The sequence below is a fragment of the Canis lupus genome, chromosome 18, assembly GCF_011100685.1.
Source record: "Canis lupus familiaris isolate Mischka breed German Shepherd chromosome 18, alternate assembly UU_Cfam_GSD_1.0, whole genome shotgun sequence".
Taxonomy (NCBI): Eukaryota; Metazoa; Chordata; class Mammalia; order Carnivora; family Canidae; genus Canis; species Canis lupus.
In genome coordinates, this window is record NC_049239.1 from 52,328,173 (window position 1) to 52,352,300 (window position 24,128).

At 51.6% G+C, this 24,128-nt stretch overlaps 2 protein-coding genes across 4 annotated transcripts; both read right to left on the reverse strand.

The window, feature by feature from the left end:
* Positions 1 to 4,049: 4,049 nt before the first annotated feature.
* On the reverse strand, positions 4,050 to 6,851 carry TIGD3 (tigger transposable element derived 3). 2 transcript variants are annotated; one of them, XM_038563966.1, is made up of 2 exons: positions 6,750 to 6,851; positions 4,050 to 5,842 (listed from the first exon to the last, which is right to left on the reverse strand). In XM_038563966.1, the coding sequence occupies exon 2, from the start codon at positions 5,824 to 5,826 to the stop codon at positions 4,408 to 4,410; it is 1,419 nt and encodes a 472-aa protein (XP_038419894.1). In that variant the 5' UTR covers positions 5,827 to 5,842; positions 6,750 to 6,851; the 3' UTR covers positions 4,050 to 4,407. The 2 variants fall into 2 exon arrangements, with proteins under 2 accessions (XP_038419894.1, XP_038419895.1); XM_038563967.1 differs by lacking the exon at positions 6,750 to 6,851 and adding an exon at positions 6,462 to 6,482.
* Positions 6,852 to 9,225: 2,374 nt separating this feature from the next.
* On the reverse strand, positions 9,226 to 23,843 carry DPF2 (double PHD fingers 2). Of its 2 annotated transcripts, XM_038563968.1 has the most exons (12): positions 23,693 to 23,843; positions 18,763 to 18,923; positions 18,218 to 18,325; positions 17,695 to 17,858; positions 16,195 to 16,287; positions 15,953 to 16,031; positions 15,413 to 15,454; positions 14,203 to 14,340; positions 13,961 to 14,089; positions 13,758 to 13,870; positions 12,458 to 12,539; positions 9,226 to 10,514 (listed from the first exon to the last, which is right to left on the reverse strand). In XM_038563968.1, exons 1-12 carry the CDS (start codon positions 23,722 to 23,724, stop codon positions 10,438 to 10,440), a joined length of 1,218 nt encoding a protein of 405 aa, XP_038419896.1. In that variant the 5' UTR covers positions 23,725 to 23,843; the 3' UTR covers positions 9,226 to 10,437. The 2 variants fall into 2 exon arrangements, with proteins under 2 accessions (XP_038419896.1, XP_038419897.1); XM_038563969.1 differs by lacking the exon at positions 15,413 to 15,454.
* Between the last annotated feature and the right edge of the window lie 285 nt (positions 23,844 to 24,128).

A 24,128-nucleotide genomic window follows, 5' to 3' on the forward strand; every position in this document is an offset into this window, starting at 1 on the left:
GGAAATTCGAGAGCAGCAAGTATTAGGTGACCCTCACTGATGGCCCAGGACATAGAGACTTTATCAAAAACATGATTCCAGGCACATCTCAGGCTGACTGTGCTGTCCTGATTGTGCTGCTGGTGTTGGTGAATTTGAAGCAGGTATCTCCAAGAATGGGCAGACCCTTGAGCATGCCCTTCTGGCTTACACACCGGATGTAAAACAACTAATTGTTGGTGTTCACAAAATGGATTCCACTGAGCCACCCTACAGCCAGGAGAGATATGAGGAAATTGTTAAGAAAGTTAGTATCTACAATTAAGAAAGTTGGGGCAGCCTGGGTGGCTCAGTGGTTTAATGCCTACCTTTGGCCCAGGGCATGATCCTGGAGACCCAGGATCAAGTCCCGTGTCGGGCTCCCCGCGTGGGGCCTGCTTCTCCCTCTGCCTGTGTCTCTCATGAATAAATAAATAAAATCTTAAAAAAAAAGTCAGCATCTACATTAAATTGGCTATACCCTTGACATAGTAGCATTTGTGCCAATTTCTGGTTGGAATGGTGACAACATGCTGGAGCCAAGTGTTAACATGCCTTGGTTCAAGGGACAGAAAGTCACCCATAAAGATGGGAACACCAGTGGAACCACACTGCTTGGAGCTCTGGATTGCATTCTGCCACCAACTCATCCAACTGATAAGCCCTTACGCCTACCTCTCCAGGACGTCCACAAAATTGGTGGTATTGGTACTGTCCCAGTGAGTCGAGTGGCGACTGCTGTTCTTAAGCCTAGCTTGTGGTCACCTTTGCTCTGGTTAATGTTACAACTGAAGTAAAGTCTGTTGAAATGCACCATGAAGCTTTGAGTGAGGCTCTTCCTGGGACAATGTGGGCTTCCATGTCAAGTACGTATCTGTCAAAGTTGTTTGCCATGACAATGTGGCTGGTGACAGCAAAAATGACCCACTACTGGCAGCAGCTGGCTTCACGGCTCAGGCGATTATCCTGAACCATCCAGGCCAAATCAGTGCTGGCTAGGCACCTGCACTGGATTGTCACACAGCTCACATTGCTTGCAAGTTTGCTGAGCTGAAGGAGAAGATAGATTGTACTGGAAAAGGGCTGGAAAATGGTCCCAAGTTCTTGGAATCTGGGGATGCTGCCATTGTTGATATGGCTCCTGGGAAGCCTATGTGTGTTAAGAGCTTCTCTGACTATCCTCCTCTGGGCAGTTTTGCCATTCGTGACATGAGACAAACGGTTTATGTGGGTGTCATCAAAGCAGTGGACAAGAAGGCAGCTGGAGCTGGCAAAGTCACCAAGTCTGCCCAGAAAGCTCAAAAGGCTAAATGAATATTATCCCCAATACCTGCCACCCCAGTCTTAATCAGTCGTGGAAGAATGGTCTCAGAACTGTTTGTGTCAATTGGCCATTTAGTTTGTTTATTTATTTATTTATTTATTTATTCATTCATTCATTCATTCATTCATTCGAGACACACAGAGAGAAGCAGAGACATAGGCAGAGGGAGAAGCAGGCCCCATGTAGGGAACCCGATGTGGGACTCAATCCCAGGACCCCAGGATCACGACCTGAGCCAAAGTCAGACGCTCAACCACTGAGCCACCCAGGTGCCCCAGTTTATTTTTTTAGATTATTTTAGGGCAGCCCGGGGGGCTCAGTGGTTTAGCGCCACCTTCAGCCCAGGGTGTGATCCTGGAGTCCTGGGATTGAGTCCCCCATTGGGCTCCCTGCGTGGAGCCTGCTTCTCCCTCTGCCTGTGTCTCTGCCTCCTCTCTCTCTGTCTCTCGTGAATAAATAAATAAAATCTTAAAAAACAAAAACAAACAAAAAAAGCCAATGCATTGTTAAACCTTCAGAATGAAAGGAGAATGTTTTGTGGACCATTTGGAGTTTGGGGGGGGCAGTTTTATTAGTTTTAAAAATCAGTACTTTTTAATGGAAACAACCTGACCAAAAATCTGTCACAGAATTTTGAGATCCATTAAAACAAAAGTTTAGGAGCACCTGGGTGGCTCTGGCTGAGCGTCTGCCTTTGGTTCAGTTCATGATTCCGGGGTCCTGGATCTAGTTCCACATCGGGCTCCCCACAGAGAGCCTGCTTCTCCCTCTGCCTGTGTCTCTCCCTGTCTCTGTGTCTCTCATGAATAAATAAGCAAAATAAAAAAAAAAACACACAAAAGTTTAATGAGATAAACAAGAAAAGGGACAATTTAAATTAACACAGATAGGAAAACTAGAATCTGTGAGGAAATTCTACATGATCTGGGATTTGGAACATCAGCAGTTGGCCTCAGAATTGTTTAAAAGTGAGTTGTCAGGGCGCACCTGGGTGGCTCAGCCAATTAAGTGTCCTGTCCGCCTCTTGATTTGGACTCAGGTCATGATCTCAGGGTCGTGGGATAGATCCTGGGATCCCTGGGATCCGTGGGATCGATCAAGCACCATGTCAGGCTCCAGGCTCAGCAGGGTGTCTGCTTAAGACACTCTTTCCCTCTACCCCCATCCCCCGCTGTGCGCTCTTTCTAAAATAAATAAGTAAATCTTTTAAGAAAAGCGAATAGTCAATCACTGAGCTGCCAGGTGTTCAGGTGGTCAGTTAGGACAATGAGCCAAACTGAAAGTGATGATAGCGCAAAAAGAGGCACCATTCCCAGTCTTCTGTCTTCCCCAACTACACAGTGCTGGGTGAGGGTCGGATAATGTGCAGGGCATATGGGTGATCTGTCAGGAACCCCAAATAAAAGGCTCCTGCCTCTTTAAGGACCACAGAAGGGAGAGAGAGAAGAGCTGGGTGAAAGGTACTTCTGGAAGTGGAGAAAGTGCCACTCAGTGCCCTTAGTGAGGAGACGCCTAAGAGTCAGGGAGCTGAGTCCTGGACCACAATGCCCCCTAGCAACCTGCACCACACTGGCTCCTTAGTCCACAGCAGGATGTTGGCCCAAGCTCGACTCCTCACCACGCCGGGGTCTGTGTCTACAGCCCATGGCCTTTCCAGGTAAATCCATCCTCTTCAATTCCTGCTCCCCGATCTGGCTCAGGCTGCCCATCTCTCACCTGGACCACTTGGACTCTTTCTGCCTGTAGCTTTCACATTTTTGATCCACCCTCCACGTCTGTTATTCTAAAACCTCTATGAATGACCTGTCCCCACCCTGATGGAGACACTTTGGGGTGCCCCGCAACCAAGTTTGGTGAGCTAACCAGCCCCACCACTCTCCAGGCCTCCCCATGTGCTCTGGAGGGACCGTTGGCCTTTGTCCACCACACTGTGGGCCTTCCCCCTAGTTGGCCCTCACACCTGCCACCCCTGGGCCCGAACTGTCCTTCCTGCTCTTCTGTCTGTCCTTCAAGCTGCAGCTCAAAGCGTACCCCTTCTAGGAGTCTCCCCAGGCTCTGCAGGGCCACAGCACATTGCACACACCCGTGACAGGCTTTAACCATGCTGTATTGTCACTGTGTGCAAGGTCCTACCCAGTAGAGACTCCATTTTCATAACCTCACAGGACGCCTGCTGGAGATGCTGCGAAATGATCAGATGAACAAATGACTATTCCAAGTTCTGGCTCCTTTCGGTTTCCCTAGCCTGTCCCCCTTCTTCTTGACACCACGGCCCAGCCGGGATCTGAGACTGTGCTGGGGCCATACTTGGGATCTGTCAGCGGGTAAGGAGTCCCCATTCCCCTGGGAAGCCTTCCTGCTGGAATTCTGGAACAGGGGGAGTCTGCTGGTCATCTGCCAGACACAGCAGACAGCCCAGACAGCTGCGTTGTGGCAAGCCTCAGTGGTTGACTTAAAGAATCTGAGTTGATGGGGGATCCCTGGGTGGCTCAGCGGTTTCGCGCCTGCCTTTGGCCCAGGGTGCGATCCTGGAGTCCCGGGATCGGGTCCCGCGTTGGGCTCCGTGCATGGCGCCTGCTTCTCTCTCTGCCTGTGTCTCTGCCTCTCTCTCTCTATGTCTATCATAAACAAATAAAAATCAATATTAAAAAAAAGAATCTGAGTTGAAAGTTTTCGCCCTCCTCCCAGGAAATTAACACCCTGACCTTTTTTCTGATTAAAAACTTTATTTCCAGAAGCAGAACTGTTTCAAACACAGAGTTCAAGGGGATCAGCCTGTCCGTAAAGCCCCAATTCCACCTTCCCAAGTCCCAGCCTCCCTAGAGGTCCAGAAACTATACGCTAGCTTCACCCCCACCTGGAGCCCCACCTTTAGACCCCTCTTTCTCAAGGCTTGGACAACTTTCTCTCAGAGCTTAGACTTGGTCTCCCCGCTTGTCTCCCTTCTACAACTTTCACAAGAGCCCCATTTCCACGGGAAAGAGACCAGCCTCCAGTGTGCCTTCCTAGAGAGGGCGTTTCCATGGGAAACAGGAGGAGAGGCTCTGCGAGCAGCAAGGGGCCCTTCACAAGCAGCAGAGCTGCTCCACCTCCTCCTCACAGGCGTAGAATTTTTCAAATAGCTCAGGGGAGGTGCTGTTGCACTCGAGCCACCTCCTCAGCGTGCCCAGGGCCTGGAGGGCGTCGGCTTTGGTGGGCAGGGGCTGGAAGCTGCCCTCTCCGGCCCCCTGCTCGTCCTCAGTGCCTGTCTCCTCTTTGCACACTCCGGCCACGGGCTCCTCACCCTCCAGGTCCACAAAGCGGGCAAACTCCTGGAGGCTCAGCCCACTGGGGACTGGCGGCATCTCAGAGGCTCTTTCCGGGGACGGGACCATCTTGCGGGGAGCCAGCCCCTCCTGAATGAAGCTGCTTACAATGAGCTGGGGGGGCACCTTGGCCCAGGCCGCCGCCGCCATGTGCAGCGCATCCAGCACCGTGATGCCCGCCCCAGCCTCGGCCAGTGAGATGCCCGCCCTCCTGCTCTGCACGGCGGCCAGTTTGCTCAGGAGACGGTGCCGGTAATGGGTCTTAAAGGCCCGGACCACAGAGCTGGGCAGGGAAGGCGCGCCACCGTCGGCCGACAGAGGCAGAAGCCTCACGTGGCTGAGGCCAGGCAGGCCTGCCAACTCCTCCAGCACTCGGGCAGCCAGCAGCAGGGTCACCTGTCGGCCCTGCTGTCCCATGTCCCTGTCAAACTGTGCCAGCCATTCTGACCAGGGGATGCCCAGGTCAGGGTGGTAGAAAGCAGGCAGGGCCTCACTGCTGACTCCAAAGAGGCACCTTGGCGCAGCCTGGAGCCCACTGACCAACAGCCGGCGCTTCTCTGTTCCTCTGCTGTTGGCACACAGCAGCACCTGTACCCGATCACATGTGCCGCCCCCTCTGCCAGGCACTGCCCGATACAGCAGGGGCACTTCGGCACAGCCAAAAATGTCCTCTGGGGAAAAGTCTTTAAGAGAAAGAGGAGGTTGGGCCTGGGACGTGGGGCCCGGGGGAGGCGGCTCAGGGGGGAATGGAGGCGCCAGTACGTGGCGGGCCCCAAAGCCTACATTGTTCCGGCGTTTCCAGCGGACCAGCCAGCCAATGCTGGGTACAAAATCCTGGCCCATGATGTCAGCCAGTTCCTTGGCTTTGTGGAGCAGCATGGGCCCCGTCACGTCCCAGGCCTTGGCCCGGGCAATGTGGTACCAGCAGAGCAGAGCCTCGTCAATCCCGCTGTACTTGGACTCCCGCTTGCGCTTGCGCTCCCGGTTGGCTGTGCCACTGCACCAATCTGCCAGCAGCTTCTCCTTATTCTTGCAGATGCGTGAGATCTGAGGCTGGGAGACCTGGAAGCGCCGGGCCACCTCCGACTGGGACATCTTGGACTCATCCAGGAGTTCCAGCACCTGGATCTTCTCGGCCAGGGACAGGGCATGAAGCTTCTTCTTGCTGCTCAGCTCCATGGCTTCTCCGCAGCACCTGTCCGGGAGGAAACGGTGAGCGGGGTACAGATGGCCGAGGCCAGGCGAAGGGGAAAGGAGCGCAGGCGGGAAAAGAGAATATCTGAGGACAGGGAAGTAGGCTGGTGTGTGCGAGAGACAGGGAAGACCAGGCCAGCTGGGAGAGAGTGAGAGGGGACACTGGGTGGGTGTTCAGAGGGCTGGGCTGGAAGGAAGGGGATGGCTAGGCTGCGGGAGCAGTGGGCAGGGCTCGGACCAGGAGGGACGCCAGTACAGAGCTGGGGAGGGGGTGGCTCACTGGTCAGAGAGAGAGCTGGGGTTTGCGGGGGAAGAATGAATAAAGCCATGGGGACAGCTGCAGAGACAACAAAGGAGTATGGATGGGGGAGCACCAGGGACTGAGGCTGCGTGGGGCAGGTGTAGGGGATAATGGGGCGTGGAGGGAGGAGTCCCTGGGAGGGGATGGGGGTGATAGCCTGGGGGGTATTTAAATGAAGATGTTGGGGGCGGGGTGCCGGGTGGATGAGCAGAGTTGAAGTGACAAGTGTACAGACGACAAAGAGGGACAGATGGGGCAGAAGGACGGAGGCTCATTCGGTCCTGGGTCCTGAGGAGGTAAGACTGGGCGGGGGTCCGACCTGGAGAGGGGGAGGGGGGGGTGGCAGCACAGGGCCGAGACGGCAGGTGCACAGGCGACAAACGGCAAGAGGGGTGAGGAGGCCGCGGGCAGCGAGAGGGACGGCTGTCCCCGGAGGGGAGGGTGGTGGCCGGGGAAGGATACTGGGACGCGGCACGAGCGCCTGGGGCCGAGGCAGGCCGGGAGCCGGGCTCCGCAACCGGACGGCCTCTCCCCACCTCCACGCGGGGTCCGTTGGGCGCCCGACCTGCCGGCCTCCCCGCCCCCCGGCCTCCCGGCCCGCACCCACCTCAGGCGCTCGTCCCGCGGCTCCCGCCCCGCCCCGCCCCGGCTTGGCCTGGCTCGGAGCCCCTGTCCAGGCGGGGAGAGCAGGGGAGGGACGGGCGCCACGGCCCGGAGTGGGCCGAGGGGCTGCGCGGGCGGCGGGCGGCGGGCGGCGGGCGGCGGGCGCGCGCACAGCAGGACCCCGAGCGCGCCGCCCGCGCCGGGCTCTCTCCCGGCGGGGAAGACCGCGGTGCGGCCGCCCGGCTCCCACCCGCCGCAGCCCCGCCCCGGCCCCACCGGATTGGCCCGCAGTGACGTCCCGTCCCGCCCCCGGCCGAGCCTCATTGGACGTCGGGGAAGCGGCGGGGCCCTCCTGGGGGCGGGGCCGAGACCCTGCGGGAGTCCCCGAGGCTCCGGGCCGGAGAGCAGACCTGGCGTCTCAAGGCCTTCCCGGCCCTGACCTCTGCAGTCGCAGCTTTCTCATCTACCAAACAGTGCTAATACCCTTCACGGAGTGTTTGTCAGGAAAATGGATGAAAGCTTTAAGCCACACGAAAGCTGTCACCATGGACAGCGCTGGCCGAGGGTTGATCCGTCCAGCTGGGGATAACTACCTGCCTGGCGCCTGTAGTTATCCGGTTAAAACTGGAGCCAGTTTTTAAAAGTAGGCTCCATGCCCAAGGTGGGACTCCAACTTACAACCTCAAGATCAAGTCCCATGCTCTAGAGACTGAGACAGCCACCTGCCCCACGGCCCTGATTCCCCCTGATGTAGGGTGAATAAGGACGAATATTTATTAGTTTTGGTACCTGTTAGCAAGATTCAAGTTTGTTTGTTTTTGAGAGGGAGAGAGAGAGTTGGGGCAGTGGCAGAGAGAGAATCTTAAGCAGACTCCATGCCCAGTGCAGAGCCCATTTGGGGATCAACAAGGGGCTCCATCTCACAACCCTGAGATCATGACCTGAATTGAAATCAAGAGTCGGATGCTTAACAGACAGAACCACCCAGGTGCCCCAAGATTCAAGTTTCTAAACTCAAGATCTAATACCAGTCCCTTCCTTAGTAACCTTCAGTCCTGTCTGTTCTTAGGAATTGAATGTAGGTATCTTAACCTGCGGTCAAGTGCTCCCCACTCTCAACTTCAGCCTGCTTTCCACTTCCTGACTCCCAGCTCTGATGAGAAGCCCAGGGCCACAGATAGGTAGGTCCCCATCTCTCTGCCTTACTCTTAGGCTTCCCTCCCCAAACCAATCTATGTTTGATCCTTCTTCCATCCTTTTATGTCCCCTCCTAAATCTGACCTCCTGCAAACCTTTCACAAATTTCTTATGCTTGCTACAGTATCTTTGTTTTACAGTTTTCTTCATTTATTTCCTGACTTCTACTGACTGAGCCACCAAGGATCATTGCTTTGCTCCCTCTGCTTCTGGCCTACTTCCATGTAAAAGCCTAAGGACAGGGGATGTGCTGTTACTAACAAAATTCTCAGCTCAGAGCACCCTGCTTACTTATTGCAATGGCCTAGACCACAATGGGTGCAGTGGTTTTCAGATTGTTTCAAATAACCCTGAGGACACCTCAGGGGCTTCACAATTGATTGATCCAAGTCTTAAAAGGGTTAAGAACTACAAAACACACTTTCAAGTGAGATACAGATCCATTATGGAAGCTGTCAAAAAAAATGTTGGCTGCAAGAAGCAGCTCACTTTTGTACATATAAACATGCCTGGAGGCAGGTGGCAGGGCGGGCTGAGTTCATGCACACACATGTAAAGGAAGGAATGCCAGGCAAGCAAGGTGGAGGGGTCTCCATGCTCCTTGTGCACAAAGCTTTCACATGTCTCACCGTGACGTTGGCTTGTCATTCTTTTCTATTTATGTAAAATTAAGTTTCTGAACCTATTTAAAGTATCTGAAATCCTAAGATCAACTACTATAGAACTGTCACCACTTGCATATGTCTAGCAGAATTACCTTCAAACCAACCAAAATATATATATATAAAAAAAAACAGGTTGCTAGAATGGATTTTAACCCAAGGTTTACATTAAAACAACCTATCCTTTATAACAAGAGTGGTTAGAACATAAATTTACATTAAGAAATTAGAACAGGGGCACCTTGGCGGCTTAGTTGGTTGAGCATCGGACTCTTGATTTTGGCTCAGGTCATGATCTCAGGGTCATGGGATTGAGCTGTCTCCGATTCCGTGCTGGGTGTGGAGTCTGCTTGAGATTCTTTCCCCCCATCCTCTCCCTCTCCTCCTCCTCCCATTCGTGCTCGCTCTCCCTCTCAAATAAATAAAATCTTAAAACCAGGAAATTACAACAAAGTACTCAATTTTATATCTGCTTTACATATTGGGCTTTAGCAAAAATTTCAATCTGGGATTAAAAGCTCTATTTCAAACCACTTAAAAACCATTCTCCTAAGGAAGAAAGTTTTAGGATGAAATGACTTTCTCAAGCAGGAAAAGGGAGTCGGGAGATAAACCATCCAGTAGGGAGTTCTGTGTAAAAATGTTTATTTGTACTAATGTTTAGAATACAGGAACTAAAGAAAGAAAGAAAGACACCTCAACTCCAAAGCGACAGTGAATTAGGGCCTGCCCACACCCAAGGAGAAGGCCACTCCAGGGGGTCCTGGCATGGACTATCTCCCCCACTACTTCATGTCAGTGTCACCAGGCAAAAAACTGAGGAATCAGAGTGTGAAGACCTTAGCAGCTGCTAGCGAGCGTGCAAGGGAAGAAAGGGATGTCTATGTGGCTTCCCTATGACCCAGGAGCCAGTGGCTCCCAATTCAATCAAGGACAGGAGCTGAATGTCCAGGTCCAGGAAGAACAAAAAGGGGATTTCGGAGGTAGGCTTTTTCATCGAGTTAAAAAACAGGCACATTATCCAACGTTTCCCTGTGGCCCCCAAGCTGCTGGCCTGGCCCCTTGACCCTTCCCCTCTCCCCACAAAACCAAAGGGAATAAGGAGGAGGCAGAAATTCCAAGGGCGGGGAATGCTTCGGTCATTAAGAAACCGCCTGTGAGCGAGCCAGGTGAGCACAAGAATTGGGTGAAGCTGCGACTCCCTGTGGGGTGGGGCACAGTGGGTCAGGGCAGAGCAAGGAGAGTGACCAAGAGCATCCTGGCTCAAAGGATTCTGGGTAACAGGAAAAGAGGACTGTAGAGAGCCACTCTGGGGGAAGGAGGCAGAAGCAGCACAGAGGCCTGGGAGGCTCCTTGCAAGTGCTGCCTCAGCTTGCTCAGTTGCTCACTCCCAGATGCTTCTAGCAGAGAGGCCCTGGTCTGGCTTACCTCCAGGGGAAGGAAAAAGCCCTGGGGACCAGCGTGGAGGCGGAGCTGAGAGGAAAGTGAGCTGCTCTCCCACTCCTTCTTGGAGGACACTGTTTGAACCCTGTGATTACCAAGGCCAGGGGCCCAAGGCAGGCAGAGTGAATGCACTTCACGGAGAGCAGTGAGAAGCTGGGCCACGGGATACCTTGGGGCAGTGTGCTGCTCCGTTCTCCCTGAGGGCCTAGGGCCAGAGGCGGTCAAAGCTGCCACCTCAGCTTACTGCTGCCAAAGGCAGATTGGCACGACCACCCGAGGTTCTCTGGACTTGTGAAAGAGGGGGAGGGGAAAGGTGGGTATGAAAAACAAGAGAGGAAGAGAGAAACAGCCCTAGATGTATGGGGGGAGCAGGGGGTGGGGGCGGGCACATCAAGAGGAGTTCTGGTTCTGGTAGATGGAAGCTTTCTCCTTCAACAGGTCCAGACACAAGTGGCAGCTCCAACTCCCTGCAGAGAAGCACAAAGGGGTCAGGATGGGTCCCACACAACCCTAATGTGCTGCCCTTCCACTCCCCACCTCACTTCCAGCAGGATCAGCTACAGGAAGGGTGGGAGATGTTCTGCAGCAGCACAGTTTCATGGTTATCCTGAGCCAGAAGAAACCTCTAGGGCTTCAAAAATTATGAAAAATAATTTTCAGTAGTGATGAGGGAAATAATCATCTGGAGGACTCCTTCCAAATACACTCCTAGGCCCTCTTGAATCAGAATCTCTATGAGGGCCTGGACAGATGGAATTTTTAAAAGCATCTCAGCTTTGGACTTGTGATTACAGGAGAACAACTTTGTTCTCATGGCCCCCAAGGTCAGAATGAAGATTACAAATAGTGGTTTTAGAGAAACCAGTTTTGACTCCACATAAGACAGTTTTCTGGGAAAATCATGGAAAGATGAGAGGGGCCCCTCCACCATCACCAGGTGCTTGAGAAGAGGCCGAGGACCAGTGACAGGAAAAGGGGACGGATGAACTCTGACGACCCAGTGTGTTACGGTCTGCCCCTCAGGAAAACTGGGAAAAATGTCCCTGGCCAGAAAAATAAGCATTTCATAATTTGCTTATGGGTGCATTCTCCCGTGTTTTTTATAGAAACAAAGCTAGCTCTTAATGCCTCAAAATTGTAAGTGCAACTGTACGTATGTTTATGTGGATGCATATGGGGGCAAGAATCCACACTTTTATAAGCTCTTCAGAGATACAGGGCTCTCAAAATGTAAGGAGGTCCTTTCTAACCCAAAGGTCAATACCACAGGGACTGGCAGGCTTCTCTGTAAACAGCCAGCCAGAGTGTTAAATATTTTAGGCTTTGTGAGCCACATATAGTCTTGCTTCAATGTTCTTTTTTTAAATCTCCTTTAAAAATGTAAAAACCATTCTTAGCTTATGAGCTATACACACTAGCTGCAGGCTATAGTTTGCTGACGCCCTGACTTAAGAATCTCGTGGCTTCTAGAGGGCTCTCCCTCAGCTGCCTGCAGCTCTTCACTGGCCTCTGACAGTACTTCAATAGGAAAGCCCTTCTACAGTTCATGGAGAATTTTGTCTGTAAATTGATATTTTATGGTTTAAAAAAAAAAATAAAAGAACACACTACTTCTCCCCAAAGTAGATTTATAAACTGGGCATGACAGATGACAATAGCTGTGTGCTCCCCTGCAGCTGCCAAAGGACTCTCAGACTTTGTTCATGCCTCCTTCCCTAGGGGGTTGACAGCAGTTTGACCTATATTACAAGTCAGCTTAACCACACAGTGAGCCACTTTCTCTGGTCTGTAATGCTGGCCCACATCCTTTGTGCACAGTAAAAGCCACTGGGCATTCACATCCTCCTGAGTAAGCTCCTGAATTTCTATAAAGGAGGGGTTGGGGCACAGAGATCTGGCTGGAGGGGGACCTGCAGAGAGACCACCACTTTCTGGTGCCACCACTGGTGTGGCTAAAGAGCTTCCACAAACTTGGAGCATTATTAAGCAAATTGCTGGAAGGGCAGAGTGATCCATTCAGGCTCTAGGTTCAACACCTTTCCAGAGTGGGCAAGGGAAATAGGAAGAAATGGGACACTCAAACCTGTCATGTTCAAAGAGCTGCTACCAAAGCCTCATGTAACTACAAACTGAGTTTCCTGGACTGGTTGAAGGAAGTTAAACCGCTCCTTCTGGTAACTGTTTTCCACTCAACACCAGTCGTCTCAAGGGCTGTTGATTTTCTGCATTTCTAAATGCATCTGGTGATAATGTGCAAACGTTAGACCCTGGAAGTCAAAATACTAGGAAAGCATTCTGAGTGAAGGCAAAGCATCTATTCCCAATTTTGAAAGAACAGATTACTAGTAAGAGAACTCCTTTCCTGTTACTGATAAGATACTTGTTCTGATAAGAGATTAGGGCAACCTACCTTCAGGAGGCTCAGACATGGACGGGGTGAGACAGTACATATGGTAGCCACGGTCACAGTCATCACAGAAAAGCAGCTGGTCCTAGAAAAGGCCAGATGGAAGAGGAAGAGGCAGGTGAGTGACTGGTGGGCTTCAGGTGGCCCACCAGGGGTGGGCAGAGATGGGGGCTTCTGCAGACACTGCTGCTTTCAGGAGGGGTGGGGCAGATGGCAGGGAAGAGCAGATTCAGGAATTTCTGGATAGGAAATTCAGGCTGCCGTCCTTCTCCATCCAGACTGAGTCGCTGTCATTCCACCTGAACTGTACCAGCATCCGAACTCAGCTCATGGCCTCCACTCATCCTTTACATTCTATTTTTCAGAGAGTGAAGTTATCTTTTAAAAATGTTACGACATGGGCAGCCCTGGTGGCTTGGCGGTTTAGCATCGCCTTCAGCCTAGGGCATGACCCTGGAGACCTGGGATCGAGTCCCACCATCAGGCTCCCTGACTGGAGCCTGCTTCTCTCTCTACCTATGTCTCTGCCTCTAATAAATAAATAAAGTCTTAAAAAAAAATAATGTTAAGACAGGGCAGCCCGGGTGGCTCAGTGGTTTAGTGCCGCCTTTGGCCCAGGTGGCTAAGTGATCCTGGAGTCCTAGAATTGAGCCCCACATCAGGCTCCCTGCACGGAGCCTGCTTCTCCCTCTGCCTGTGTCTCTGCCTCTCTCTGTCTCTCTCATGAATAAAATCTTAAAAAAAAAAAAGTTAAGATAGCACATCACTCTCGATGAAACCCTCAGACCTGGTGATGGCCACCTTCCAATCCCTTCTCCTAGTGTGCTCCCGCTTCAAGGAAGCCCCAGCCAGCCAAACAGCCTTGGTAAACTTGGCCCGTCTGCCTTGAGGCCCCATCCTGGTTGCTTGTCTCCTGGGCATGCTGGGCATGCTGTGGCCGCAAATCTCCTTGGACTGGCTCCTCTGTTTCATCCAAATCTCAACACCAAGACCACCTCCTTGGAAAAGCCAGTCCTGACTATCTACATCAGGTACCAGATGACTGCCCCACTGCTGCTGTCCTTCTCTTCACAGCATGCCACAAAACCGTCGCTCCTTTCCTTGCCCACTGCTTGTTCCCCACAAGGAGGTAAATTCCGTGAAGGCAGGGACCTTGTTGGTCTTGTTTAGCACGATGAGCACCTGGAACGGTATCTGACGCCAAGATGGCACACAAGAGGCACTGGCCAAGCAAGTCCTCCCTGGGGTGTGGGGGACAGCACAGAGGGGAGAGAGGGGAGGGGGATGGCAAGGGGACACGCACATCGTTCTCGGAGGTGCCACAGATGTTGCAGCACTTGCACTCGATGCACTGCCAGCGGTAGGTCTTCACGGCCGCCATCATCACTGGGGTGAACTGCAAGCAAGAAGGGTGCCCTAGGGGCGGGAGGGAGAGGGGGTGTCACACAGGCAGCTGGGGCACGCAGAGGGCTCCCGGGCAGGCCCTGGGCCCCAGACTGGAGGTACCTGAGCGGCCGCAGTCGGAGCAGGACACCAGCTCCTCAGGCTGCCCCGTCTTCTTATTGATCTTGGAGTCCCCAAGGCAGAAGTCACAGTAGTTGTTGGGCAGGGCCAGTCCATCAGGACCCTTCTTGGCTACAGAGAGGAAGAAAGTTCTGACGAGGCTCACGGGGGCCTCTAGGCACCCAGTGGCCCTACAGGAAAGGCTTTTCAGGAGCAGATGATTCCTGCTTGACTTGTCAGCTTACATTTCTGCTCCTCTGACCTCTGGGAAACTGGGGTGGGTGGCTGCGAGTCTTCCTTGTCCTCACCCTCCTCCTCAGCCAAGTGGGAGTGGGCATAGTGGTAACTGAGGCCTGGCCGGTTCTTGTAACGTTTTCCACAAACTGAGTAGGGAGAAGATGACAGAGAAAGGTGTCAGGATCCAAGAGTGCCATGTCCCCGCCATCCCCCGCCGCCCCCCCACCCCCGCAAGCTGTGGGGCTCCACCTGAGGCAGAGGCAACCACCCTGCCCCCCTTGGCTCTGTCTGCGACAGGCCTTCAGTGACAGCCACCTGTCCTTGGGTAGGAACATCAGGCCCTGGGGCTCTCCAGTTGCCATGGCTCTTCTCTGTTACACCCCAGCCCATGGTCCCCTCTGCTCTTCCACACTGGCTGTCTGGGAGGCTGAACCCTGGCCCTGATACCATTTCCCCTAAGAATAGTCTGGGGAGCTCTGGGTCAGGAAGGGAAGGGAATTTCTATAATTTTGCAATATGGCAGGAAGGAAAAAAGATAAGGAAGCGACTCCAAACTTTTTTTTTTTTACCTCTCAGTAAACATGGGAAGCTCAAGCTACTCATTGTATCCCACAGAGCTCATCTCTGCCCAATGAGGATAAAGGAGTAGGGAGTGGATCATTGGGGGGGGGGGGTGAGGGGGTGTCAATAAGTGGCTAGGGTATCTGGCCCTCAAGGCAATTCAAAGACACTCCCACATTAGCGCCTGGCCCAACCCACCCGCAACCCCTTCAACCAGCAAGGAAAGCAGAACCCCACGAGGCATCTTGTACTCTTAAGCAGTGGTATCAAGAAGAGCAAGGGACCAGCAGGAAGGAATGGGGAGAGGATAGGAGGAGGTGAAGGGATGGTGAAAAACATGAGCTGATCACCAAGTGTCTGTTCTAGGAGGGGAAGCAGAGGGATCTGTTTGTAGCAGGGCCCTTAGAATGCTTTTGAAGCCACCACATGCAGCGGGGCCAAGCAGCCCTAGGAGCAAGTCTGTGGGAGACAAGCAGTGGTAAAGGCAGCTTCCAGGACCATGAGGAGTGGAGTACAACAGAAAGCCCATCGCTCCTATCCCCATGCCATTCCAGAGATTTTTATACTAGCATCACAGGAGATGAGAAAGGTGGGAGAATCAAGGGAGGAGGGAAAAGGGATAGGAAAACCAAAAGTCTGAAAAGTTGAGAGAGCTACCTCTCTGGGGCGCTTTCGAGGTATGCTTTTGTTTGAAACTATCTGAAAGACAGAAAGAAAAGTCATGAGAAGAAGGCCTTGATACACTTGAGACAGGAGCAGCAGCAGCAGGAAAGCGGAGCAAACGAGAGAGAAACCAGCGGCGATGGCACTCCCAAGGGTGGAGTCAGAGAAAAGGGGGAGAGCAGACGTTGAAAAACTCGGTGCTGGACTCTGGGGGCCCTGGCTTGACTGGGGCCAGCAGACCTGTACGTGGTCTACCAAGGGGCCAATTCTGCCTGCTGTGTGTGCCCCCGGCCCCAGTACCCCACCCCAGGGAGGGGAAGCAGAAACCTCTCCCAGAGCATGCAGGTCCCACCCGTTGGGTAGCAGAGGCTGGAGCCTCCCAAGGGTCTCAGAGGGAACTGGTCAGCAGGCAGGAGAAAGCATTCAGGCTTTTTGCAACCACTCTGAGCAAGAATACAACCCTCCCTCCTCTCATATCCTGAGCAGGGGCTGGGTCCAAGGCAGGGGCTACCCACCCACTCATGAGGCACTCACTGTCACAGGCATAAGGCTTGTCTCGATCCTCCAGGATGGAAGCATCCAGCTTCTTACGGGCACTGCCCACACCTTTACCCTGTGAAAAGAAAACACAAAGATGCCCTTATAAAGTCATCTAGGCCCAAGAAGTTAAACTCTCCCGGAAGTGGCTGCTAATTTCACTCAAGAGGAAAAATGGCAATAAGCAAGAGCACAGTGGCTCTGCAGTCTCCCTTATAGGCAGCACCTTGACTCCTCACCTTGGACTTCCCTTTGCCCCGACGCTTGGGAGTGTCTTCTTCATAATCCTCGTCATCCAGGTCGTCCAGGAAGTCATCTGGTTCTAGGATCCGCTGAGCAGACAGGAGCATTAGCATGGGCAGATGCAATGTAGTACATCCAAAAGCTCCCCCACCGAGGGGCCTGGCCAGCTCACCCAGAACCTCTTCCCTGAGCTGGCCCCTCCACTCTGGCCTTGTTCCTTACCACTGTCCTTCAACTCCCTAGACTCCCATTTCTTCTCCCTTCAATGCTTTGGGCTTTCCTTCCTTTGTGCCTCTCTCCCTGCTGTTCCCCTGGGATGCCTTCCCCACCATCTCCAAGGGGCCGAATCAAACGCCGTATTTTCATAAAGTCTTCCCTGGCACCCCAAGTAGTCATGCCCTCTCCTGCCTCTGATCTGCTGTCCTAGGAGCACACTCCCAGTGGTTTCCTTCTGACATCTCACTTCTTAGATTAATTTTTAAAGTTTATTTATTTTTAGTAATCTCTATACCCAATGTGGGACTTAAACTCATGACCCTGAGATCAAGAGTCGTGTGCTCCACTGACTGAGCCAGCCAGGTGCCCTTACTTCTCAGATTTAAATTAGAGCTCTGAGGATGCCTGGGTGGCTCAGTGGTTGAGCATCTGCCTTCCGCTCACAGCATGATCCCGGGGTCCAGGATCGAGTCCCACATCGGGCTCCTTACAGGAAGCCCGCTTCTCCCTCTATCTGTGTTTCTCATGAATAAATAAATAAAGTATTTAATAAAATAAAATAAATTAGAGCTCTGTTGCTTTTTTGTGTGGTGTTACAGGAGGTCTTTTTTTTTTTTTTTTTTTTTAAGATTTTATTTATTTATTTACTCATGAAAGACAGAGAGAGAGAGGCAGAGACACAGACAGAGGGAGAAGCAGGCTCCATGCAGGGAGCCCGATGTGGTACTCGATCCTAGGACTCCAGAATCATGCCCTGGGCCAAAGGCAGGCGCTAAACCGCTGAGCCACCCAGGGTCCCCCCGCCCTTTTTTTTTTAACTGTTTTGCTTTAGTTTCCCCGTATGTGAAACAGGGGCCATAATACCTACTTCACAAGGACAAGGTTGTAGAGACTAGAGAATATGATGGAAAAGCACTTAGTGCAGTGCCTATCATATTTTTAGCTCTTGTTATTTTTGTGTATAGTTTTATCTTCCCTGTTGGTAGGGACCCGGTCTGCTTCACCCATGTAATCCCAGGCACCAAAAAACATCTGTGACAAAAGAAGATGAATGAGAGAGAGTCTCCACTTAGAAGGAAAGGAATAGGAAAAACTGGATGCTAATTGTGAAGCCAGTCAGTATCCAGTGCTAATTAGAGATTGAGCAGGAACAGAACCCCAGGGGCCTGCCACCTGGCCCAAAGCTTTTGCATCCATTCTGATTACTGACTGGGTGACCTCTCATGAAGAGGAGGCTGGTTTCCATCAAAGCTCCCTTAGCCACAGCATTCATCTTGTACCTTCCGTGCTCGACTGTTGGTCACAGGAAACTCGCCCAGGCTGTCATCATCCACTCGGGGATCTGGGGCACCTCGCTTCTCCAGGGGGTCGGTGCGCAATAGAGCTTCTAAACTACTGCCGTCTTGAGAGATCAGCCCCTCTTTCTTCAGGGTCTGGTCTGTGTCTGTAGGCAAGATCAGGATGAGGCGAGACTCAGAAGGGCTGAAAGCAGACCGCTTTGGGTCTACACAGTGCTAGGCCAGCCATGGGCCAGTAACTGTCTTTTGGTCTCTGATTGCCCAGGAACGAAGACACCCCAATACACTCAATACACTCGGCATTGCAACTTACCTGTTTACCTGTCTCCTCTATTAGACTGAGTTCTTTTTTTTTTTTTAGACTGAGTTCTTTAAAGGAAGGAATGACATCTCATTCATTTTAGCATATTCGGCATCTAGCATTGGGCCTGGTACAGAACAGGTGAATAACAGGCCTTTTACATGCAGCAGGTCCTACCCCTGCTCAAGGAGGGGCGTGCTTTACCTGGTTTAATAGACGGGAAAGAAAGTCTTGGATCCTCAGGAGGGTGGGCTCGCCGCTTTTTCCGCCAGCGCCGAGCAGGGTAGGAGTATAGCTGCCCAGAGGCCAATCCTGTGGAAATACAGAAAAGAGAGAAAAGTCAAGCTCTAATCGAGTCCTAGGTAATAATATCAAACACTTTCTAGGGGAGTAGCACTCTCTCCCCATCCCCTCCTGCCCACCATGTTCTAGAGTGAGGGAGGAATATGGTCAGTGAAGGCCTGAGGGTAGGAGGGACAGTTTATGGAAAAGAAAAACAGATGTAAGCTCAGGGGCCTTGGTTAACACATAGCTCCCCAGAAGCCCAACGACAGCTTTAGTAGGGTAGCCCTGCAGAAAACAAAGATGCTGTTATGAACCTGTCTGCTTCATCCTCCCTGGGATTGTAATCAAGGCAAGACCGTATTCACTCATGGGTGGAATGCAGTAAGGAAAACCGTCTCAGCTGACTAATCACTTAAGATAAAGAAGCTTCTTCCTTCCTTGTGCTCCTGAGCCTGAACCCTCACCTGGACCCCGGTGCCGCTTTTCCATCCAGATATAACAGTTGCTCTGGGCTACTCCAGTCTGTGAGTCCAAGAAAGGAAGGCGCACACTGCGCTCAGCACAGAGGCGGGCATTATAATTGTGGCACTGCTCCATGGCATCTTTGTAGTACTGCTCCCCAAGGCTGCAGGAGAGACAAACATCAGGTGTGTGTATGTTGGGGCAGGGTGGAGCACAGGGTGCTGAGCTACCCCTTTCCCTTGCCATCTGCTTCTTTGGAAGGCTCAAGGGACCGGGAGACTGTGGCTTTGGTCCTATTTGCCTCCATTTCTGCCTCATGGGACACTGTGCTCCTTTACTAAGTCATTATGAGGAAAGGAACTTTATAAATAAATTACCTTCAGGAACATGATCTCTCATGTGTCTACTCAAACTTAAGCCTAACCCACAAAGAGGGAGAGAGAAACTAATGTTCATTCTGTGCCTCTTGAGTCCAGCCCTGTGCTAGTCAAGATGCTGTTTCTCTGAACCCTCATGACTCTAAGAAGCAGAGGTTAGTTTTATCACAAATGAGTAAGAGTTCAAGTTCTGGGGGTGGGGATGGTGGGGCTTTCTAAATATATTTAACAAACTATAGCACATCTTTACACAATGAAATTGTTTAGCCATTAAAAAAAGAAGGAAGCTCTTCATGTGCAGACATAAAACAATTTCCAAGGTGACTAGGGGAAAAAAAGGAAGGTACAAGGCTGAGAAGTGTATTAGGATGCTACCATTTATGTAACGAGAGGCGAAAAGAAACTGTAGGCCTCTAGAAAGGAAGACGGGGCGACTGGGGGGAATTTTTCCTATATGCTATTTTATGTCTTTTGAATTTTAAACTAGGTACAGGTTTCTCCTACTACCTGACATATTTACTTATCTGACATATTTACTTTATGTCACTTCGCTTTTACAAAAGACCTACATTAGTATCTGTTTTCACTAACCAAAAGATCCAGAGAGGATTTTCACTTTTATTTTTTTAAAAGGTTTTTATTTATTTATTCATGAGAAACAGAGGGAGAGAGAGGCAGAGACAGGCAGAGGGAGAAGCAGGCTCCACGCAGGGAGCCTGATGCGGGACTTGATCCCGGGTCTCCAGGATCACGCCCTGGGGTGAAGGTGGTGCTAAACCCCTGAGCCACTGAGGCTGCCCGATTGTCACTTTTAAGAAGTGGTAATTGCTTCTTTGCTTTATGCCATGTTGGCTTATAAACAGTTTCATATGAACACTCTACTTGTTTGGAAGTGGGGGGAAACTTGTATTTAGCCAACTAATTAATTCTATATGCTAAATTTAAAAAAATTTTTTCTATATGCTAATTTTAAAGTCAATGGAAAACATCTGAAAATACCTGAACTTCCTTGAAGCCTACTTTTTCACTGAGTACTATCAGAGTGATGTAAACCCTGTTTGCTCAGAGAGGCCCATCCTAGGCCCTTTTCCATTCTCACACTATCAAATTATTTTTTTTTTTAAGATTTTTATTTATTTATTTGACACACCCACACACACCCACAAGAGAACACAAGCAGGGCGAGTGGCAGGGAGCAGGGAGCCCGACTCAGGGCTCCAACCCAGGACCCTGGGATCATGATCTGGGCTAAAGGCAGATGCTTAACCAACTGAGCCACCCAAGCGCCCCTCACACCATCAAATTATATAGGAAAGAACCTTCTTATACTCAAAAGACTCAGTTTGAAATCTAAATCAAGGGCAAACCTTTAAGTGCTTCAAAAAGCTGGAAAACTACACAGTGCCAGGAGTTAACCTGGTTCTACGAAGCATGTATATAGAAGCAATCTCATCTTCCAAGGTTTTTTTTTTTTTTTTTTAATTTATGATAGGCACACAGTAAGAGAGAGAGGCAGAGACATAGGCAGAGGAGAAGCAGACTCCATGCACCGGGAGGCTGACGTGGGATTCGATCCCGGGTCTCCAGGATCGCGCCCTGGGCCAAAGGCAGGCGCCAAACGCTGCGCCACCCAGGGATCCCTCATCCTCAGGGTTTAACAAGCATGTTAATATTGGAACTTTAACTACAGTGATTCGTATTTACATATACAATCAATCTTAAATAAACTGAGGGCAGAGGTGGTTTCTTACCCATAGTTTCCCCAGCACCCATGAAGGTGTCTGGGACATTTGACTTGGGAGTAAAAAGACCTTGCATGGCCGCAAGTCACACAAACGTGGACATTTAGTCAGCCCACATGCAGCTCAAGTTCCTCTGCTAGACTAGATAAGCTCTAACATATTCTACATGAGGGAGACCCCTAGCATGAGAAGCTGGGCAGAGTGAGTCTCTGTTGCTTATGTCCGTAATTCAAGATACACCGACAAACCACGCTCTGGAATCCGAGGGGGGCTTCTCAGAGCAGTCACAATATAGTACTTAGGCACAGCTTAGTATGTTCCCAAGCAACTGAAAAAGACATACATCACACACAAGGCGATGCCTGGCTTGATTCAATGAGCAGTAATGCCTGTAATTTGAGGTAAGCATGAATTTTGTGTTGGAGAGTGAAGAGAAGGGAACAGGCTCACATTAGCTGGCCTTTAGGAGGCAGCCATGTCCTCACCACACAGAGGAAAATTGGATAAACAGGCCGAGTGCAGCAGCTCCTTTGTTTCTGCTGATGGGAATGGATACTGACACTGGAAGTCAAATGGAAGGACGGAGAGACAGGCTGAGGGCTGCAAAGTCACAGCATGGAGGCCAGAATTGGTTTTTTTTGGGGAACAATGAGAGATGTTCTATCAAAGCACTTGTGAGTTAAGTGGGATTTCAGAAGGTGGTTCAAACTGTCTTGTGAGTAAGAGAACTGGGAATGAAATGCCTAAGTTGGGGGGGGAGAGAGAATCTGATGAGGAGAAACTAAGAGAGAGTGAGAGAATTCATAAATAAGAAAATTCTCTCAGAACAAGATGCAAGCCAGAGAAGATGAGCTAGTAGTGCTGACCTCAATGTATAACCTCAGCTGTTCAAAAAACAAGCATACCACGATCAAGAGAAGCTCCAGAAAAGTATCTCTCTCCTGGGTGAGAATAGTACAGGAAGACTGGAAACCCCTTCTCAAAGGGCAAGTTTTGTAAGGAAATGTATTAATTGCGGTCCATAGTCCTCTGCAGCTAGAACTGAGGAGAAAGTTGGTTTCTCGTTACTAGTACTCAGGAACTAGTGGCTGGTGCCCCTCACAATCTCTGTAGTCCCTTTAATAGAAGTAAGTCATGCTCTGTTGAAATGGGCAACTCCTCCCTTCTAGTACTACATGAAAGGGTTGACAACTCTATTCCCCTGAAGAAAGTCTTCCAACATAAAGTCCCATTACCCGTGAACTCGCAAAACCTAGGCAAGTCTTACATTCCCCCAGTACAGTAAATTTCCAAGGTAGGAGCTCTGATTCTTTTCTGGGAAGCATGAAAACTGTGTAAAACCTCCCTTTACAATGGGATTGGGGTGGAGGGTAATCAACAAAGAGAAACGCAGGGAAACAAAGAACAGGAGTCAGGAAGGATAACTATATAAATGGTAGATCAACAGCGACATTTCTAAATTGAGGGAAATGTCAGCCTGAAGAAAGAGCTGGGGGAAACTGGAGTGGGCAGATCAGAGAGAAAGATAATAGTGTTGGGAGGAGGGGTAGCTGAAAAGAGGCCGCAGGATGGAGCTGAAAGCAAGTTAAAAAAAAAAAAAAAAAAAAACCCACAGGAGGAGAAGAAGGCACTTAGCTTAATGGAAGTGGGAATGCATTCTCAAAGAAAAGGCTCCAGGCGGGGAGGGGTGGGGGTGGGGGGATGTGGGCAAAGCAACGTACTCTCCATAAAGACTCTTGGGAAGAGTGGGGGCTCAGCCCACCACAAAGGCAGCTGAGAAGCTGAGTCCCTCAGAATAGTTCCAAATCTTTACCTTGTCATCCAGTCAAAATCCACAAGCCCTGCCTGGACAACTAGTCACCTCTCAATTTTCCCACCTCTGCACCAAGCCCAATTCACCCATTAAACAGAGTTCGCTCTATTCGTCCACCAGGTACGAACCCATTTCGATCTTCTTCAGGGAGGAGGCTGGGTTAAATCAAGTCCCAAAGCATTTTTAACTCACGGCCAACAGACCACACTCCATTTCCCCAACAACCATGAACTTTAACTTTGCTCGCAGCCTGCCCAGCAGCAGGGGACTGACTGCACAGCGCGCAGCACGCCGACCTAGATGCCCCTCTAGGCTGCAGAGGCGTCCTGGACCGCTTCCGTCCACTTCCCGTTTTTCGGTGGCTGGACTGGCCGGCGCAAAGGCCCTCAAGTTCTTTCCTTGCTGCATCCGCACCTCAACAAATTCTTCCCAATAATGTTTTTGGTCTCGGGTATCAGATACTCAAGACCCCCACCCCCCACCCCCGGACGTCACAGGGCTGTTAAAACAGCCCCGCCATGCTTAACCACGCAAGGGCTGCTGAGCCTGTTGCTCCAGGAACTGCTGCGGGCAGCGGGGCGGGAAGGGGGGGCGCCTGGCTTCGCGGGGACGCGGGTGGGTCCCGGGGCCGCCCTCGGCCCGGCCCGGCCCCTCCGCACCGAGGCGTCTGGTCTCGGGAGCGCACTCAGACCGTGTTTCTCGTCTGCAACGTGGGCGCCATACTCAGGACACCGCGAGCCCGAAGGAGCGCTCAGCCCGCACAGCCCCGCAGGGAGGCTGCCCGTAAGGGGCTCCCGTGTGCCCCCCTCAGGGCCTCCACAAGTTTCCAAAGAAGCGCAACGTCTTCCTGTGAGTCTCCTGTTGCCCTCCCTACTAGGAGTCGCAACAAGGCTTTCTCGGGCACGTCCTTCCCTCCGCCTAGTCCCCTGCCGCGCCGCCCCCTACTCCCAGGCCCATTACAAGACCTCCTGGCCTAGGAGAGAAAGAAACCACTACTCACAGCTTCACTACATTTTCTACCACAGCCGCCATCTTCCCTGCTCCTCTCCCTCAGGCCGGGAGGCCCGGAGCCCTCAGCGCGCAGGCGCAGGGACCGCACCGGGGAACCGGTTTCCTCGTTCCTCTGCGCAGGCGCCGCCCGAGCACGCGCGCCCGAGAGCAGCTTCGTGACTGTCCACAGGGGCGGGGGAGCCCAGGGAGCCCAACGCGCAGGCGCGACGGGCACGGGGGCGGGGAGCCCGGGGTCTTCCACCGTGAGGACCGGACCGGGGAGGGAGCGTCTGGGCTGGTACAGAAAGGAGAGGATTGATGAAATGATGACATGAAGCTGGTGAAAACTGGAGGCCCAGAGTTAGGCTAGATGGAGCCTATGCGTACTGCTGCCTCACCGACCTTTAACCTTGTGGTTAACCCTTTGTCCTCACTCACGGGCGCGG